At 35.6% G+C, this 19,309-nt stretch overlaps 1 protein-coding gene across 2 annotated transcripts in view; it reads right to left on the reverse strand.

Annotated features, from left to right (window-relative positions):
* Positions 1-19,309, reverse strand: part of cpne5b (copine Vb) — a 141,197-nt gene that overhangs the window by 4,467 nt on the left and 117,421 nt on the right. For both annotated transcript variants that reach the window (XM_041981338.1, XM_041981337.1), the window contains 8 exons: positions 18,933-18,974; positions 18,652-18,727; positions 16,429-16,482; positions 15,730-15,791; positions 11,953-11,999; positions 9,608-9,789; positions 9,176-9,303; positions 8,110-8,212 (listed from right to left, as the gene is read on the reverse strand). In XM_041981338.1, the coding sequence (XP_041837272.1) occupies positions 8,110-8,212; positions 9,176-9,303; positions 9,608-9,789; positions 11,953-11,999; positions 15,730-15,791; positions 16,429-16,482; positions 18,652-18,727; positions 18,933-18,974 (694 nt within the window). The remainder of the gene's footprint in view (positions 1-8,109; positions 8,213-9,175; positions 9,304-9,607; positions 9,790-11,952; positions 12,000-15,729; positions 15,792-16,428; positions 16,483-18,651; positions 18,728-18,932; positions 18,975-19,309) is intronic.

The following is a 19,309-nucleotide window of genomic DNA, read 5'->3' on the forward strand; positions in this document are numbered from 1 at the left end:
AAACCTTGATGGAAAACCAGGTTGTAGAAAAAGCAAATTACACCAACATTTCAGAAAAATATGTTTGTGGTATATTAATGGAAATGTATCACATTTATGCAGCCACGATTAAAGGTAGGGTAGGAGATCCTGGAAAAACGGTTTGAGCAAGCTACATTTTGAAAATACACAATTCAAAAGTCTAAACCACTTTCTTCAGACTTCCCCCCGAAGCCACGCCTCCAAGGCCCAGAAACACACAATGCTTGTTCCTGAGGGTTCACAAGGGCTGGACAGTAACACTCTGCTCTCGCTTTTCTGCCATAATGTGCCTTAAGTGTGTGCTGTATTTTAATGTAGTAAGCTAGCCAAGCTCTGGCTCTTGTTATGTTGCTTCTACAAGTGCTCCAAGCCCTAGAGAGTGCACGATTCGTGCACAAAGAGGGGCACATGCAGAGGGAATGAGGGGGAAGGGACAAATGGCAGCTGAAGTTGATGGACATATCACCAACCAATCTTTTAGAATGGGTCGGTTAATATGGAGATGAAGATGGAGTTTTATCAGTCCTGTCCTGCAATCAGGGTGTGAAGGAGATTTTAAGCAATATAGTAAAAAATCCTCCTGGAAAACATCTAATACCCTACCTTTAATTCTTTAATGCACACAGTGGATTTATACAGAGTTTGTAAAAGGACAGTTGGTGCAGTTTTGAAATCATTTCAAATATTCAGGAGATAATAGAAAATCATCTTCTTGGCATAAAATGTGAAAGCTTTCTTATTTTACTTTTTATGTCCAAAACACCTGTGCAGTACGGTAATTATATTACACTTTAAGGAAACCCACTTGGTGTTCACCAAGATACTTCACACAATTGTGTTGCTCAAGTGAAAGGCAGTAGAGTTTTCCAGATGCTTCACAATTTATTAACTTGGTGGCATGAATATTTGCACAAAATGTGTTTTATGTTTTAGTCACTGGTAGCATCAAATGATAAGTCAAAATTGATCAAACTCAAGAGGATTGGGTCTTTTGGAATTAGGATTCTGAGAGAACTGGAAATTAGACCAAATCTGTCCTAAAATGTCTACTGTCTAGTGGACACTTCAATGTTAGCAGTGCTCCTGTGCAGAGATCCACAGCACTGCAGTGTTCGGAAGTGCACAGAACATTAGCTGAAGCAGGAACGTTTCCCACTGCTCAATTAAGTTCTCTGTTTAAAACATATGTGCTAGCACATTTTATTATAGCTGAACTCACTTGGGAGCCAATCATAATCAGGTGTTCAGTTTGCTAAACTGCATTGCTGCATTGGGGGACATTTTTCATATGTCTCTCCAGAGTGACTCCATAATTTCTGCTTGTGAAATGCTGATACTAAATTCAACAAGTTTTCCTGGAGTCACAAGTATTTACAAAGTAATCAGATCAAGTGTATTCTAATCTCTGACACAAGTGTACAGTAGCAAATCAGACTACCTCTCACTGCCACAGGGCTGAGAACATTTCCATCGACACCTCCTTGCAGCATTACAGTACATCAATGTGATTATCAGTGTTCGACGCATCTCCTGCCAGTGCTTGTCCTCCCACACGCGCACACACTCACACTTGTATTTGCAGGCATCTATGCAAGTGAGTGTAGCTGCAGACAAACACCCACTCACATCAGAACATCAGATGCCACCAGAAATAATCTGGCAATCCACCATGCCCCACTTTTCCCACCCTCCTGTCATCTTGTCTAGCAGAAGATCTCCAGTCTAATAAGACAACAAAACAAAACATGAATCAACACTGCAGCAACTCACTCTGTGTGCCCTTCTTAAAGCCAGATGCCATGCATGTGTGTAGCCTGAATGGTGTTTGTTCTTGGAGTCATACACGTGCACATAAAAACTAGACTCATGGGTATGTTTAAAGATGTTAGTTTCTAGTCAAGTGACTGTCAACTCCACACGCTGCAGTCAGCAGAGTCAGAAGTCAGCTAAAAAAAAAACAGATTGAGAACTTAAAAGCCAACTTTCTCTCAGTGCGGAGATTCATTTTTGGTTGGATGCACATTCTCTGTGACAACCGGATCAGTTGATTTTTTTTCTAAAATGTGGACAAGCTTAAGTGTTTTAAAAAGTAAAAGGATTTAATCTAAATAAAATGCTTAATGTTTCTGTTGTTATGACCTGTATAAACAAACTGTCTACTGATTGGGATGGTTTTGATATTGCATTGGTAAAAAAAAGAGTTATTGATTGCATTTTAAATCCACTAACCTATATTTGTAATTTATCCTTCTAAACGGGCTCATTTCCACAGAAAATGAAAATAACTAAAATAATACCATTATTTAAGCAAGGAAAGAAACATCAGTACACAAACTACCTGCCAGTGTCACTTCTCCCACAATTCTCAAAAATTCTAGAAAAAGTTTTTAACAAAAGATTAGAAAACTTCCTAAATATGATTTACTGAACCCGAGTCAATATGGATTTAGAGCAAAGAGTTCAACATCATTTGCATTAATGAAAGCAACTGAAGAAATAATTAAGGAAAACATGCAATTGCATTATTAGTAGATCATAGAAAAGCATTTGACACTATAAATAATTCTATACTTCCCAATAAACTGCAACTGTATGGAGTTAGGGAGTGGCACTGAGCTGGATTACAAGTTATTTGTCTGAGAGACAACAGTTTGTGAAGATGGGAAATCATGTCTGGGTGTATGGAGATTGCCTGTGGTGTCCCCCAAGGGTCAGTACCGGGCCCCAAATTGTTTAACATATACATAAATTATATATTTTAAGTTTTTAAATGGCTAAAATTAATATTATTTGCAGATGATACAATTTTTTTGTATCAAATGAATATAAGGAGTTATTACTATAAATAATTATAAAAAAATGACAAAATGATTGGGAGTGATACTAGATGATGATAAAATTAGTTGGAAGCCTCACATCAGACACATACAAAATAAAGTGGCAAAAAATATTTCAATCATAAATAAAATTAAGCAGATCCTGGATTACGAATCACTTAATATTCTTTATCGTTAATATGCTTTCAATATTACCTTATTTAGAGTACTGTATAGAGGTTTGGCAACAATTACAAAGAACACTTTACTTGCTATTAATATTACAAAAAAGAGTGGTCCGTTTTATACATAAAGTGGGTTATCTGGATCAAACAAACTCTCTGTTTGTACAATCCAAGTTACTAAAACTTCAGGACCTGGTTAATTATCACATGGCACAGATCATGTTGAAAGCTAGCAGGAACTTATTATCATACCATACACAAAACCTTTTCAGCGAGAGAGATGGAGGGCATAATTTATGAGTAAACACAATATTTAAAATGCACTTTGTAAGAAAGTGCCAGGAAAAGTTTTTGTGTTTGTTTGTAGAGTCAAACAGGATGGGGGAAGAACAAGGTGGTCTCCAAATATCCAAATTTTTAAATCAATATATAAATTGATGACACTAGTACAGTACAGAAATGGTCTGGAATGAAGTAGTATTAGACTAAGTATTTCTGTTATGATTTTTATTATAATTGTTGCTATTATTATTATTATAATTATTGTGGCATAACTCTTCCATTGTAACTGATTAAGGACAATATTATTATATGGGGTATCACTATTATTATTATTACTGTATTGTTGTTAGCATGAGTATTATTTTTATATAGCTTCTTAATAAAAAATTTATTCTATAAGGAGATACTGATTGCATAGACTAAATGTTGTTATTGACACTATTTTTTATACAAATATCTTGTGCCTGGTAGTGGTTGTGAAATGTTTTTGTTATATATTTTTTTCTGTTTTTGTTTTTATATTTGTCATTATGTTCAAATAAGATTTGTAATCTAGTCTGATGTTTAAGTATACAACTGTCATATCTAAACACATAACCTTTTAGCATCTACAGTACAATCTTATTAGAGTAGGTTCAACATTTGCCCTCTAATATGGAATTCTATAAATGATATTTATTTTACAGTGTCAGACAAGATCATGGTCTGGATGTTTAAAAAAAAACTATTGCTGCTAGAGCCTGAACCCTTCATCAGTATTTAGAGGACCACTGAACATAGCAGCTGGCAACTAAAAATTTGTCTTCTCTGACCAGGAAAAAAATCAAAGAAAAAACAAATACAATATGCTAACCACTTGGTTACTTAGGAATTTAGTTTTTCTTTCCCTCTAATTTAAAAAATATATAAAATGAAACAAGGTTATATGAACTCCCAACAAGCCATACAGCAGCTTTTGGTACCCACAAACAGCAGCAAATTTCCAAATTAATCTAACAATAGCTGATGAATCAGATGATGAAAATTAAATATATTTGACTTCACTGGAAAATGGCTGTTTTAGAACAGTAAATCTTACTCTCAGTCCAACGTATTAATAATTCCTCACCAAACAATCTTGTGTTGTTGGAAAAAATGTATAAAGCTACCTTTGATTACTGTCATTTAAATAAATTATCTTTGGTACAACTTCATGTCAAAATCAATTTGGTGCTCAAATTCAAATATAATATCACTAGAAAATGAAGTAAAAAAGCAACTAAAAGGTAAGTCCTGTTGCTAGGCAACAATAGAAGAAAGGAAGTAGTAAGAGACTACAAGGAGATATCTTTAGCTTTGTTTGATGTAAGAATTCCATGATAATATCTAGGCAAGTCTTTTATAGCTCCCCAGTTAAGTAGAAGATGAAAGACTTGACTGGAATAACACCGGGATTAAAGTAAACACACAGAAGAACTCCACTGCAGCAGAAATGCAGACTCCTTCATCACTGTAGCTACATACTAGGCTAGCTAGGCTTTTTTTTTTTTTAGCAGGGCATCTGTTTTAGCTATTTATTAAGAACATAATTTATGTTGGTGTAAAAAGTAAGCGAGTGTATATATATATATATATATATATATATATACACTCTTGATTGCATTATTGCCTGGTTGTAGAGATTTCTAGTCTATTGTTACATGACTGAACTGACTTCAGGTATGATGCAAAACCACAACGGATTTTCCTGAATGACTGGTAGTTTTTGTAGCAACCATCAGCACCAGATTCTCCTGATTTGGATTGTTTCTAATATTCAATTAATCTGCTAAACTAATGGACCAGTTGACCTGTAGCTTTACTTATTCAGTCTGTCATCAAATACCTAAAGATATAGCACAGATTCCTTCTGCTCCTTGCATTGTAAATTTGATTTCACATCTACCTGTATTTTTTTTATAAAGTAAAAATGCAGAATGGTTTGTTGATGGGCACCTACACTAAATTAGATAAAACAAAAGCACAGACAACAACAGAGGTTGGGGAAGGAAAGAAATCAAACTTAGATGAGCAAAAATGGTGACTGAAGAATGGAGAGAAGGAGATGAAGACTAAGAGACTTAGATCTTTGGTATGAAACATGCAGAAAAAGTCTTTGTATTTGTAAGTGAGGGAGTCTTATGGTACAAAAGAGAGAAATAAAATTAGGGATCCAAACTGTGAGTAGAGGAGAAAGCTGCTGGGTGATTGATGGGTGGATATCTGTGGTGTAGCAGAATCCATTGTAATTGACAAACCTGTTGTTTTTCACTGCATGGACACTGACAAAATGTTCTACTATGTGTTAATATGTTGACCAAACACATGTGAAATCCAGATATTTTTGCAGAGTTGTGCACATTTAAGCTCTCGCTTCCTGTGGATTTTTTTCTTGGGTCTCTCTTCAATTTACCTTTCAGCATGATTAAGTAAGAGTTAGGCTTTCATAACATCAGCACTGTGTCCTCCCTCACCCAGGACCCGTGGAGTGCAAAAAGGATAGCAGTGGAAGCGGCAAGCATCAGTAGGCCACAGGGCTGGAGGCAGTGAGATAGAGCAGCAGGCAAGATCTTAAAAGGAAGGTGTGGCTGTTCTAATGTTTTGACTAACAGTCGCAAATTCCCTTTAAATCCAGTCTGCTGGGTGTTCTGTGCCTGTGGCGGGCTGAGGATGAGGAGTAAGAGTGAAGAAAAGAAGGAGAGACCAAGGAAAAAGAAAAGGGAAGGAAGGCAGCCATCTGCTGTTTAAAGCTGAAAGAAAAAAGGAGTGAGGACAAGTTTCAGGGAAAGCTCTGGGGATTAAATCACACTGCTGTGCTTTTTTATTTACTGAGGCAGTGACTTCTTTTAAATTGCAAAACATGTGAATATTCTTCTGGTGAGAAAGTGTTAAGTATGATTTCTGAAATACTAACTCCGAACAGAGCCACAAATATATATATATATATGTATATATATATATATATATGTGTGTGTGTGTGTGTGTATGTGTATATATATATATATATATATATATATATATATATATACACATTTATAATTTAGGGGTGGGAAAAATATTGTGTAATTAATTAGAGTCTTTGTAATTCATTAATCACATTTTAATCGCATAACAATAGTTGCCTCAAAAATCTAAATCTTTAAATTTAATAGGATTTTAATGGATGAAAGAATCAAATAATAGACATTGGGGGAAATAGACACTAATACTGTAAAGTCAAGCTCTAGTAATGTCTGGAAAATGCATTTAATTGCATTTCAATTCAAAACAGTAGAAAAAAAAAATAGAAAATTTCCTTGGACAAAACTGAACTGACCTAAAGTTAAAGCGCCATTTTAAGTACTTTAACTAGCATTTCTCTAATTAAAAGTCTACAACATGGTATAGTATATTAACTTTTTAAATGTTTTCATATACACTCTTCATGAATAGGCATTAATATCTGAAAATAAGCCAGGGCGGCATCAGCCAGCAGCAGCTTTGAGTCTGGTCATGGACCAGAGGTGAGCATCCCCCTATCTGGAGCTGGGAGCTGGAAGTCTTGCTGCGTAAGGTTATGGGCTTTTCTTTTGGATGGCGGAGGGCCCATCTTTGAGAAGAGCAAATTTTACGTGCTCTCACGTCAGTCTCCAAAAGTCTCCAGTAACACCAGACAAAAGTATCTAGATTTGTTGCTAGTCATATTGTTTAGTTTTTTTTAAACCGAATTGCTAGAGGGGTCTGAAAACAAGCTAAATACAGCACCCAAGCTCTTACATGCGCTTTGTGGTAATGGGTGTCCCCTGACAAACGTTCCGCATTGTTTGGAATGAAAACTGCAATTAAATGCGTTATTAAAAAAAAAAAAATAATAATATATATATATATATATATATATATATATATTGTAATTAATTAATCATGATTACATCATGATCATGACATTAAAGTCCCACCCCTAATATAAATATACACACCTTGCTTGACTATTTTCTTTTTCCTGTAGAGCTGCCACACAACCAATGCAGATTTTTCCACACAATTACCCACCATCCACCCTCCAAAAAACAAAAAAACATGTTGCTGCACACACAAATTGTTGAAAGGAAAGTAAAGTGGTTAAAAAGCAAAACACAACTGCTTCCCCTCTTCTGTACATAACTATATATGTGGTATAAAAGATGGACATAGTCATCTGATCCTAAAAATGAAGCCAGTGCAGAGTTGTAGTAAAGGACTGTTTCAAATTTACAAGGAAGGGAACCCATACCCAAATACACAGTTGATTTATTACCTAAGTAAAATCTGTAAAACACGAGTTTATGGCTTTAATCACTAGTTTCAAGCTTTCAGCTCCCTCAGTGATGTTAATTTATTAGCTTACAGTCCAATTTAAAGTAAAAAAAATAGTAATAAATTATATTCTTTGTGCATGACTACCTCATCAGTAATTAATGATTGAAATTGCTATGGAGATCTTTTGGTTCTGAGTAAGGGCCACTCTTTACTTCCAGTAATCCAACTAAGAGAGCCACAATATAATTTAAAGCTTCAAAGCCGTAACTCACAGTCCAGTGGCCCATGTCCACCTTTTATTAACGACCTTTAGTTTTTAAAACTACACTTTGAATATATAGATATTGGAAAATAGACTTTAGTCTCTTGTTCATATGTGAAGCTAAGTCTCTTTGGACAGCATCATTGGTGTTTCTTCATGTTGTTTTTTTTTTTTTTTTTTTTTCAAATTAAACTGTGCCCATCAAGCCACATAGAAAAACACTGTGTCTCCCCACCTCTCCCATTCTTACATTTACAATGGCTTCTTTGGTCTGGGCCATATCTGAAATGACGCCATCTGTGATGATGAGGAGGACAAAGTACTGAGAGCCATCCTGCACTGCTGCTGCGTACCTGAATACACAGATTTAATCAAATATTAGAGAATACTGCATTATCGTTTCTTTTTATTTTAAAACAAAAACATATTCAGTGTTATCTTTTTATTTTTAAAAAACAAAAACATATTCAGCATGGCGTTTATTAACAGATTAATCTAAAAAATCAATGTGGACAATAAGCTCATGACAGGACATGCTTTATCATGATCTCCCACCTTATGCAAATTCAATAAAATATTCTTTGTAAGTCCCATAGTTCAGATAAATCTCACGGATACAAACAGATTAATCACAACAGGCATACCCTGACAGATTATTTTCTTTGTTGGAATCTATATGAGTTGATTCATTCAAATGCTAAATATGAGCTGGTTTTGTATTCCTGCAGCAATGGCTTAGTTTAAAAAATGTGGTTCAATTTTATCAGAAAGATAATTTTAATTACAACAGAGCACTGATGTAATCAGATAGTAAATAGTTTCAATAAGGATCAACAGATGAGATGACAAGAGCAAAAGGTGGAATTTGATGAAGAATCAAGAAAAATTAAACCCCAGTTTGCATCATTTTCTGTGAGGATTTAACCCTTTAGATGCCTTTAGAAAGTTTTTAAGGCACACAGTAAATAAAAAAAAGTAGAGTTTATGATGACAGCGAAATTACTCATCTAATTTTATATTGTGGCATCACAGGTTGGCAGCTACATCTTTGATTGCTGTTAGCCAATATAAATGCATATTTAAGCATCATTTAGGCATTAATCACTGCTGCGGTCCATATTTATGAAAAACATTTCATTTCATTTATTAAAAATAAGGACTTCATCAGGAGTTGCCTCTGAAAATACAGTCCTAAAAAAAAGGAAAAACATGAAACAAAAAGAGAGCATAGGTAAATATCTTCACAGATCTTCCATCTGAAATGGGGATTACTTTAGGGCCTGGTTATAGTTGTTATAAATGTGCTGCTTGCTCACCTGGCAACATGGTTCACCACAGGAGCGAAGTTAGTTGGTCCATATAACTGTACTGTCTTCAGACTTTGATGATATGCCTCTAGGATGCCTTCAATACCATTACAGTAAGGATTCTCCAAGTTTCCATTCTAAAAAAAGAAACACAAACAAACAAATAAAAAAAAAACAATTTTATGTTTTAAACGGATGCATTAAGTAAATCTATGTCTATGTGTACATCATAAAAATATACTGTTTTAATTAAATATAATTTACTGGGTTCTTATTCTACAGTCACATCTGTAATTAATGAGTAGACTAAATAGATTAAAGGAAAACTTTTTTATTATAGAAAGTTAATTAAAAAGTAGCACATTAATATGGACAAAAAGCCTTGATGTAAAAATCAAATTAAAGGACTCATCAAAGGTAAATTAAGTAATGAGGATTCACCAAAGGGAACTCATGAGACACCCTCCCTTCAGGTGGCAGTTTAGCTCCAAATCCTAGAGCTGGGAACATCTTGTCACTGTCATAATCCTGAATGATCTCCCCAACAGCTTTCAGGGCCATGGCGTAGGCATTCAGCTGGTAAGGGTTCATGTAATGCAGTGAAGTGGACTGGGAAGGGTTACCTGGGGACAAATTAATCAGTCATAAGGTCATTGTGGTATACAAATGGTGGAGATCTTTCTCTGAATATTGTGACAAGAACGTATATAAAGATGTTGTGTTTGCTGCAGCTATTGATTACAATTAACACGATTCCTGTAAAGTAGCAGTAATGTTATATTTCTGAAACTCTCAAATATTCCCTGTGAACTAACCAGTCACCAGTACCATCAACAGCTCTGCTGGGGTATTGATGTTGTTATTGCACCAATAAGATAGCTCACCTCACCAGTTACTGATACCGCAGCAGAAATCTGACTACTTGGGTTGTGTACTTTAAATATATAATGTAAGCAATTTTGTCCACTGAGTAAAAACAAACAAACAAATAAAAAATCTTGTATTTAAGACTGAGTTCATTATAATGCAGGTAGAGTAAAGTCACACATTCTGATGGCTATTGGAAGTGGTGACCTTGGTCAACGCCTCTTATAGTCTGGACTCTTTTAACATAATATGATACCCTCCCATACCAAGGATCACAGAGGTCACCATTTCTGATAGCTATCATAATGTGTGACTTTACTGGACCTGCATCACAATGAACTCAGACTTAAGTAAAAGTGTGTTTAAGACTTCACTCATCTTCTAAGATGAACATGCAGAAAAATGTACACTATTGGCTGCTTGTATTTGTGATCTCTTTCTTTCAGTCACTACGCTCATCTCGTGAACATAGATAAGGGTAGGAATGTAGATCGACCAGTAAATTGAGAGCTTCGTCTTTTGGCTCAGCTCCTTCTTCACTACAACAGATCAATGCAGAGTCTGCATCACTGTTGACGCAGCACTGATCCGCCTGTCAGTCAAATTTATTCATTCATATTCAACTAATTTCTTGCTATTTCTATAGGAATCTTATCAGATCATTCTCTGTATTGATATCTCCAAGTTAAACCTATGCTTGAAAGGTTTCCTCCACAAAATGTGCCAATGGGCCATATGTTTACAAAGGAAGATAATAATTCTGTAATCCTGTAATTATCTTCAGGTATGTTCTATCAAAAATGTTTTCATGTAGGTCTGGTTTGAAAATACTGTATAACTGCACCATCTAGAAACAGCAGCTTTTCAGATCAGTTTGAGTCTGAATTGGATATGTGCGATTAAACAGCATGAGCATCTTCTACAACAAAGATTAATGTAGAATATCTGCCTGGCAAATATCAATGCCATTACCTACCCACCATGTGGCATAATGATCAGTTCAGTCTGATTGTAAAGGGACTTATAAAGAGCTTTTCTAATCATTTGACCTATCAAAGCACTATACACAGCAAGTCACACACACACACACACACACACACACACACACACACACACACACACACACACACACACACACACACATCAATGCTGGACCATTAGGTCGTGTTTATAGATAAAGCTTGAGTGTTCATTATCAATGAACTGTTTTCACTCACTTCCACAGACCAATGTGAGCTGTGGAGGCAATGTGGGTTCAGTATCTTTCCCAAGGATACTTCCCCAGTCTGGGGAAACTGGGATTGAACCACCAACCTTCTAATTGACTGCGCTTGCCCTGAGCTACAGCCACCCCATCACAAGTTTGATATAAATTTGTTGTTTATACAAGTTTGTAATCACACCATGTGGGACATTTCTACTTTGTAAAATGACTTAATGTTATCTTTTTGTGCCTTGCTGGAGTATAGATGTACATACATTTACCAACTAAACAATAGTTTGTCTAGACTTGTCTAGAGCAAATGACCTTGTAATGAAACCCAAAAGCACAAGCAGATCAGTACAAAATCATTAACAAAAGAAACAAATATTCACAACAGTCTGACTTACTTTTAAAAAAAACAAACTCATTAACCCATTAAATAATACAACTTTGGGCATATTCCGAGGGCACTTTAGAATGGAAAGTTTGATCATGTTCAGCGTGAGTACCAATCATTGTAACACTGGTAATGTCTCCATATATGACATATATTGATACAACATTAAGGGGGAAGAACTCTTCGGAAAAGGCTTTCACTTATTGGAGACTCCATGTGTACAAGTGTATTGAAAATGGAATTGCCACAGTCATTTAGTAGGACTATTTATTCTTGCCCCCCTCTCCATACACACACTTTGATGTTGGCATCACTCACCATTAGATGCTGTGAAGTCAATGGCCACAGTGAAATTGATCTGTGTCCTAAAAAGGAATTGGAGAGGAGGACATTGAGAAAAAAAATAAATAAATAAAAATCAGTGACGGGGACCAGCCAACAATAACAACATGCCAAGCTTCTTTTTAATTCTTCTGCTCTCACTGTCAGATTCATGCAAAAATGCACATTTATCTAAATAAACAATCTGTGAAACAGCAAGAAAAAAATTCCCCTTAAGCAAATGAGGTGCATCACAGACAAACATCACAAAAGTAAATTAAATTATCATGGTGATATTGTTTGCCATTATCTGAAATTCAGAATGTGACAACCAACTGCGCGGATGAAGACTCAAACTGCAGTCATTCAGTTGTCAAATAAGATGTGGGTGATTACATCCCATGTATCCGACCTTCACCTCCATGAGCACAAGCAGGAGGCACCTCTGAGACACAGAGCCTAGAAACAAGCAATTAGACTGATGGAGCACTTAAGAGCAAATCATAGTCCAATTTTCCCTGCTGATGAAGCTTTCCCCTCGTCTTCCTAATTTACGACAATGAGATGAGGCCTTCAGGGGCTTTAACGACAGCCTCTCATTAACTATGAAAGTCACCATGGAGAACAGTGAAAGAATGATAGTAAATGGAATGAGTTAAAGATTGGCATTAACCTTTTATTTAAGGGTGGGGACAGAGAATATGCCACAACCTGACCCTGGTAACCCTTAGCAATAATTAAACAGCATTTTATTAATTCATAAGGAATTTTTAAATGTATTACACGCCCACCTGGGAAAGCAGGTTAGCAAACTGCATGTAAAATGGAGAAATTTTAACTTTGTTTCTCAAGTTTTTAAGAGTCATGTCTCAGGACCCTTAACTTAAAGGTCAGCAAAAGGAAAAAGAAACAAAACAACAACAACAACAAGCTTTTGTAGATTCTTGTCACTCTGATTTAGCTTTCTACTCTGAGCTTTCTATTTTTTTTTTTTTTATTTTTTTTTTTTACACATGCTCAAAAACGCTCCTTTTATTTTTCCCATCTGTTTTGGCTTCTTCTTCTTTTCTGGTTAGTTTGATAAATTTAAGCTTGAACACTAATTTTCCTTTTTACTGCAGGAAAATTAGTGTAAAGTCTTAAATGCCAGAACACTCACATTAGATTTTATACAAACAGCAACATGCTTTCAATTGTTCTTTCGATTTTCTACTTCACAATAATTCTTCTTTCTATTTGAAATTCGAAGCTGGTAGGAGGTAATGTAATTCAAACCATTAATCTGATACGAGTGATATGAGTGCTTTGAACCATAATCAATACAGAGAGATGGTCCCTCATTACATTTCAGACATATCATGTCCTTACCCCTTAACTGCTCCTGTACTGAAGAAGGGCTTGAGAATGAGAAAAATCAACAGTCTGATGACACCTCATTTCACCTCAGGGCCACATGAAGATGGAAATGCTTTTGAATTATTGGAAGAGTTTAATTCCTTTCCTTTATTAACTAAAGTGCTTGTCAAATAAGAAAAAAAATCTATCATAGTTAGTTTTTATCATGATGAAAAAAAAAAAGAAAATAAAGCTGCATTTTAAAGAAAACAGTCAGTGTAGAAAAGGTGGAGCATCTCTCCTGTTTTGTGGCTGCAAATAACATACAACATCTTTTATTCCTAACTTTCATCTATTTTTACCATAAGATGTTTCACATTTACAACAGCCAGCTCCGTAATGTGTCATCCTGTAAGTGCCAGAGTAATGTTAAAGGCCAGAATGATGAGGATGATATTTTTCTGAAGTGGGGTCACTAAACCTTAAGGTTATTGTATCATAAATCAGCCAAAGCCAAGAACTGTCAGTAAAATCTGTCACACTTGTCAGCTCTGCCAGAGGACATGAAAAGCTCTGACAGGCAACCTGCCGTGATGAGACAGTGGAGATCAAAGTGCAGCCCAGTCTGCCTGGAAAGACACACTTCACCTACGAATTACTTGATGTGCACATGTCAACCTCTAGTGCTCAAACTAAGCTGAAGGTCTGGTGCCCTCAGTGAGGACTATTTAGCACTGAGTTATTTAAACATATATCTAACATTATACCTTTGAACCTTAAAATGACTTTAACACAGTTACAAGGGAGCATTGAGGTATTTTCATTATTTTTTATAAGAAAGTGCTGTGATTACTTAAATAGCTGTGCATGAAATAAATATACATTGACATTTTCTTTAAATATATGAATGTTACATGTATATAAATAACATTTTACATTATTCTAATATAATGTTAAAACAATGCATTTAAAAAATATTCACATATATTATATTTTCACTACTCCTGCCCCTCTGCATCTGTTACGAATAAATTCATTTTTAATGTGACTACAGCAGTGGTGCTTACAGGTTGCCTATGCAAAAGTAAATGTCTTAAACAGAGTAACTGGATTTTCCTCAGTGTGAGTTTATCCAGATAACTCCCTGGTGCTGAATCTAGAAAATCTGCAAATGAGCCTGTATGTGAATACAGGAGGAGGTAGTTCTCCTAAGAATTCATGGCAAGCACATGTGCAGACCGATAAATCAAATCAAATCAAATCAAATTTTATTTATAAAGCGCTTTTCATGCAAAGGCAACACAAAGTGCTTTACATAGTATAAATGCATATTAAAATGAAAAAAAAGAAAATCACAGAACAAAAACAATAAGCCCTTTACACACCCAGTTATGTGACAGATTAAACACCTCCCACCCCCCCCCCCCCCCCCACCCCCCCTCACCCATCCACACATACACACACACACACACACACAAACTCTTAATATCTGTCTTTGGCTTGGCGCTGCTGTGAGGAAACGGCATTTTTGGGGACCCATTTACACCAGGAGCCAGTCAAGCCATGTTTGCAGAGGGCAGACGAAGCAGGCTTGACTCCCAGAGTTTAGGATCCCCATAAAGAAACACTGGAGTTAAAAATGTTAAAAATGTTAAAACAGTTAAAACAACGATAAAATAGGGAAACAGTTAAGAAGCTATAATAAAATATAATAAAATAAAATAGATAAATGAGACAGATAAGATAAGATAAGATGAGATAAATAACAGAAAATGAATAAAGTCAAATCAAAAGGCTAAACTAAAAAGGAAGGTCTTGAGCCTCTTCTTAAAAACATCAACAGTCTCTGCAGCCCTGAGGCTCTCTGGCAGGCTGTTCCACAGTTGAGGACCAAAATGATGAAACGAGGCCTCACCGTGTGTTTTAGATCTAACTTTGGGAATAGTTAAAAGGCCGGTACCAGAGGACCTCAGGGTCCGCGAGGGCTCATAATTTGAAAACAAGTCAGATAAATAAGAAGGCCCAAGACCATTACGACATTTATAAACAAGTAAGATAAGGTTGAATAGGGTTGCTACTTGATATTTTCATCTGGTCTGCAAGCTGCTCTTCCCCCTATTTTCCAATATTGTGACCATATATGCATGTAATATCATCAAGATTAGAGATGAAGTACCTCTACCATCCTCTATGTAATGCAAATAAAAACAGTGCTTCCTGCAGAATATATTTTGCATCATGTCCTGTCTCTGCCCAGGCACCATTTAAAAAGATTTCCAGCTGTGAAAATACACCCCTTGCAGTATTACACCTGCTGTGTTGTTGTTGAACTGATTCTCCGGTCAGTGTCTGAAATTCACGTGCAAAACCTTTAAAAATAGCTCACTGAAAAGGCCAGTTCATGATTTCTTCAAAATACAAATAGTCATTCCCACTCACCCTCCTTTGATGTAATCTAAGAATGTGAACTCTGACTCAACAGAGAATGAGAGCAGGGTCACCTGTAAGTTAAAGAGAAGAAGAAGGAGTTGATTAAATAGATGCAGTATTGATCTTTTCCCCCAACACATCCGGATCTTGACTTAGTTCAGCACTGAAGATTCTCACATATTAAAAGATAAGAGCAAGTAGCTGTTGTGATCACTAAAGCATTTGCATTGCTTGAGGGCAAGTTTGAAGAAAAGATGTATTTATATGCATTACTCGTTCATGCACACGCTGTCAGGAAAGCTGAATGAAAACTGGTGTTAACTGCTTGCTGGTGCCGCTCAAGCCTCTGATGCCTTTCAAGTTCTTCGGTGTCTTCATCCTTATTTTGTCCTGCTTAGAAGTTTTTATTAACTAATTTTCTTTTTAAAGAGACTTCAAGACAAACATATCTTTCTCCTTTTCTCTTTCATTTCTTTTCCCTCATCATAATCAACTTTTTTTGTCTTGGAAAAAGATTAATTGACCGGTATGCAACTTAATTACTAACCAGTGGATATGAGTTTTTTTTCATCATGTAGAAAACACAAAATCGTTTTGAAGATTCAACTTTTCAATGAATTTAGGAGGAAATAGTTTAACAGAAGAGTAGGAAGTGTGCAACAGAAAGAAAGAAAGTTTTAAAGAAAAAGGTTCTGGAACTATACTTACTGTTCCTGAATTGACATATTTCTTTTTCTTCATTTTCTTCTTTGTATTAATCACCTAAAAATAAACAGCAAGAGCTACAGGTGATGTAAAATGGTAAAAATGTTTGCTATAAACTCTGCAAATTGTGGATTCAACGGTCATTATGATTTCATGCTAGAAGGTGGTAAAAGTAGCCGGTAAGGCCACACTAAGAACCAAACTTTAATACAATGCAAACTCCAATATTAAATAATACAACTGAATGTGTTTTTATAACCTTGGAAGAGCATGAAAAAAATGCTGTTTTTAAAATGAAAAGAAAGAAACATAATAAATGTTGAATAAAGTATGGATATTTTGGAGTATTTGGAGCTAAATTTTACTGCAAGTTAATTGATTAGTATGAATTAGGAAAGAAATTTGTTTTTACACACACTGAAATAAAATCTCCATTCCTTATTTCACTTTCTTGTATACCCATAATCGCTTTTTAGTTTGCTATTAATTTTTTCCCTAATTGGCTGCATCAAATGTAATGAGAATGTGTAGGCGGCATGAAGAGAAAGCCTGCAGTCACACTGATGTATGCAGTTTCATGATTAGCAATGAATGTGCTTATATGAGTGATGGAAGAAATATCAAGGAAGTAAGAGATGTACAATGAAAGTGCAAGAAATAACAGATGAGTTTAATGGCAATATGTAGTTCATGTAAGATCCTTTACATATAGAAATATTTAGATATTTGGCCGTCCATTAAATAGAGGAAGAATTCAAATTCAAACTGCAAGGAATCGATGGGTGAGGCAGGCTTAAGGGGCGAAACGAACATTTACTTTACCAGCAATCTAGCAGCTTTAGAACAAGGGGGAAATGCCAGTCCACAGACCAAAGACGTCTCAGCTCATTACTTCAATTCTCAATGGCTGCTAGGCATGAAAGTGACAGCCCCTAATTTAACATGGAGGGATGGCAATTTGTCTGACACACCGAACAATCTGCTGATGCAAAAACTAAAGGGCCTTTCAGTCTCACTGGGAGGTAGAGAAGAATCAACAGTAGCATATAATGGAGCTGACATCAAAAAGACAGGTATTTGTCCTTCACTGAAGGCCACCAAACCTCAGGGGCATGAAGACATTGACATGTCCAGTATTTTTTGGTAAGATTTTGACTTTTAACTGCCACTCAGACCTTTAAATTCCCTGAGAAGGGCAGATTATAAATGAAAAACTGCCATGTTTTTCTCATAAATAATGTATGAAATTATATTTGGCACATTGTAATCAGTCTTTTTGATAAACATCTGACTAACTTATGTCAATTTCAAACATAACAGTTCAAGCTACACCTCTAGGACATTTGTAACTTGTAGCGCTGCATTGCATGGTAAGACATCCCCTGAGACATAGCTATAATCATTTTAAATCCGTAAATTGAACATCTATTAATCCCATTTCATCCTGTTGCTAATAGCTTCATTTTTATGCATGTCAGCAGTAATAACATTGTCAAAACAAAGGGATACATGGGAGTGTAAAACTGCTGGGGAAGGTGGGAGGACATGAAAGAGTGATGAAATACACAAATGGTCCTAAAGGAAAGAACAGCCGGAGTGTGAAGCAACTTAATTAATAGGCTTCAAAAATAGATAAAATCCACGGCAGGGAAAGTGCTTAAGTATGTGAAAAACGGTGCAACACTGATGTCAAAGAAGGAAATGTCTGGAAAAAAAGCATAAGAAAATGAATCTGCATACCTGCCCATCATTCCCTAAAAAACAAAAGGCAACAAGTATGCAGTTTTTTAAGTTTAAACTTAAAGGCCTCTGTTTTGTTTCATCCTACCCTAACAGGGTCAGTCAAACTGTGTGAACATTTAGACCAGTTCAAGTATTTCAATAAAAATAACTTAAAATATTAAGCTGCCCTTAATTTAAACCAGGAAAAATCCAATGTATGCAGTAAATATGCATGATTAACAACAGATTTGCCCATATGACTGACAGAAAACATATCAAGGACACAAGGAAGAACATAACTGTCACATTAAGTAGTTTTACTCATATATACGCACAGATATGAAGAGAAATCTTAAGTAGACAAATTTAAATTTGCATTTCATGTTTTGAGTTTCTTATCATATATTGATGTAAAACTACAGGCCATGTTGAGCTGATGTGCAGCTGCTTTTTAAAATGATCAACAGACAAGTTGTCGAACTGGGAGAACGTTGGATGACTCACTTCATATACGTTGAACTGGCTCTGGCCTCGAGCAAGCTCTCTGTAGCTGGTCGTGAAATCCCCAATGAAGTCGTGGCTTTGGAAGAGAAATGGGCATAAAAAAAACAAAAAAACAAATCGGGTACAAACAACATGGAAGGAACTAGCGACAACACCTACGTGACTCAATATGAAGTATTTTAGTGGACTTTATTAGAGTTATTTTTAATAGCATTGCACTGTGTAGTTATTAGAATATAGTTGTTAAAGAATGCAAGTTATATCTACGTAGTTGGACTTACCTGCCATCGCGGTCCCAGTCATACACCTCCACCTTGATAGTTCTGTACAAACAAATTAGATCAAACGTTTAAGAAATAGTTTTTGCTTATTGTCACAATTTGGGAATTAGCAATTTACCACAACACCATTAAAAACAAAAGAATGAGATGGAAAAACAAAACAAAACATTGTAAGATGGTTTCACAGGCTGTAGTTTTGTTGTTTTAAAGACTGGACCTTGTCTTTCAAGTCCTTGACAGTGAATACTGCAACAAACATTCAAACTATGGCTCTCCTATCCTTCTATATCCTCTAGCTATGAGAACAAGATGCCAAATTATCAATGGTTAAAAAAAATGTTTCACTCATCAACAACTTAAATATTTCAAGATTGGCA

The sequence above is a fragment of the Melanotaenia boesemani genome, chromosome 3 (genome assembly GCF_017639745.1).
Source record: "Melanotaenia boesemani isolate fMelBoe1 chromosome 3, fMelBoe1.pri, whole genome shotgun sequence".
In the NCBI taxonomy this organism is placed as follows: domain Eukaryota; kingdom Metazoa; phylum Chordata; class Actinopteri; order Atheriniformes; family Melanotaeniidae; genus Melanotaenia; species Melanotaenia boesemani.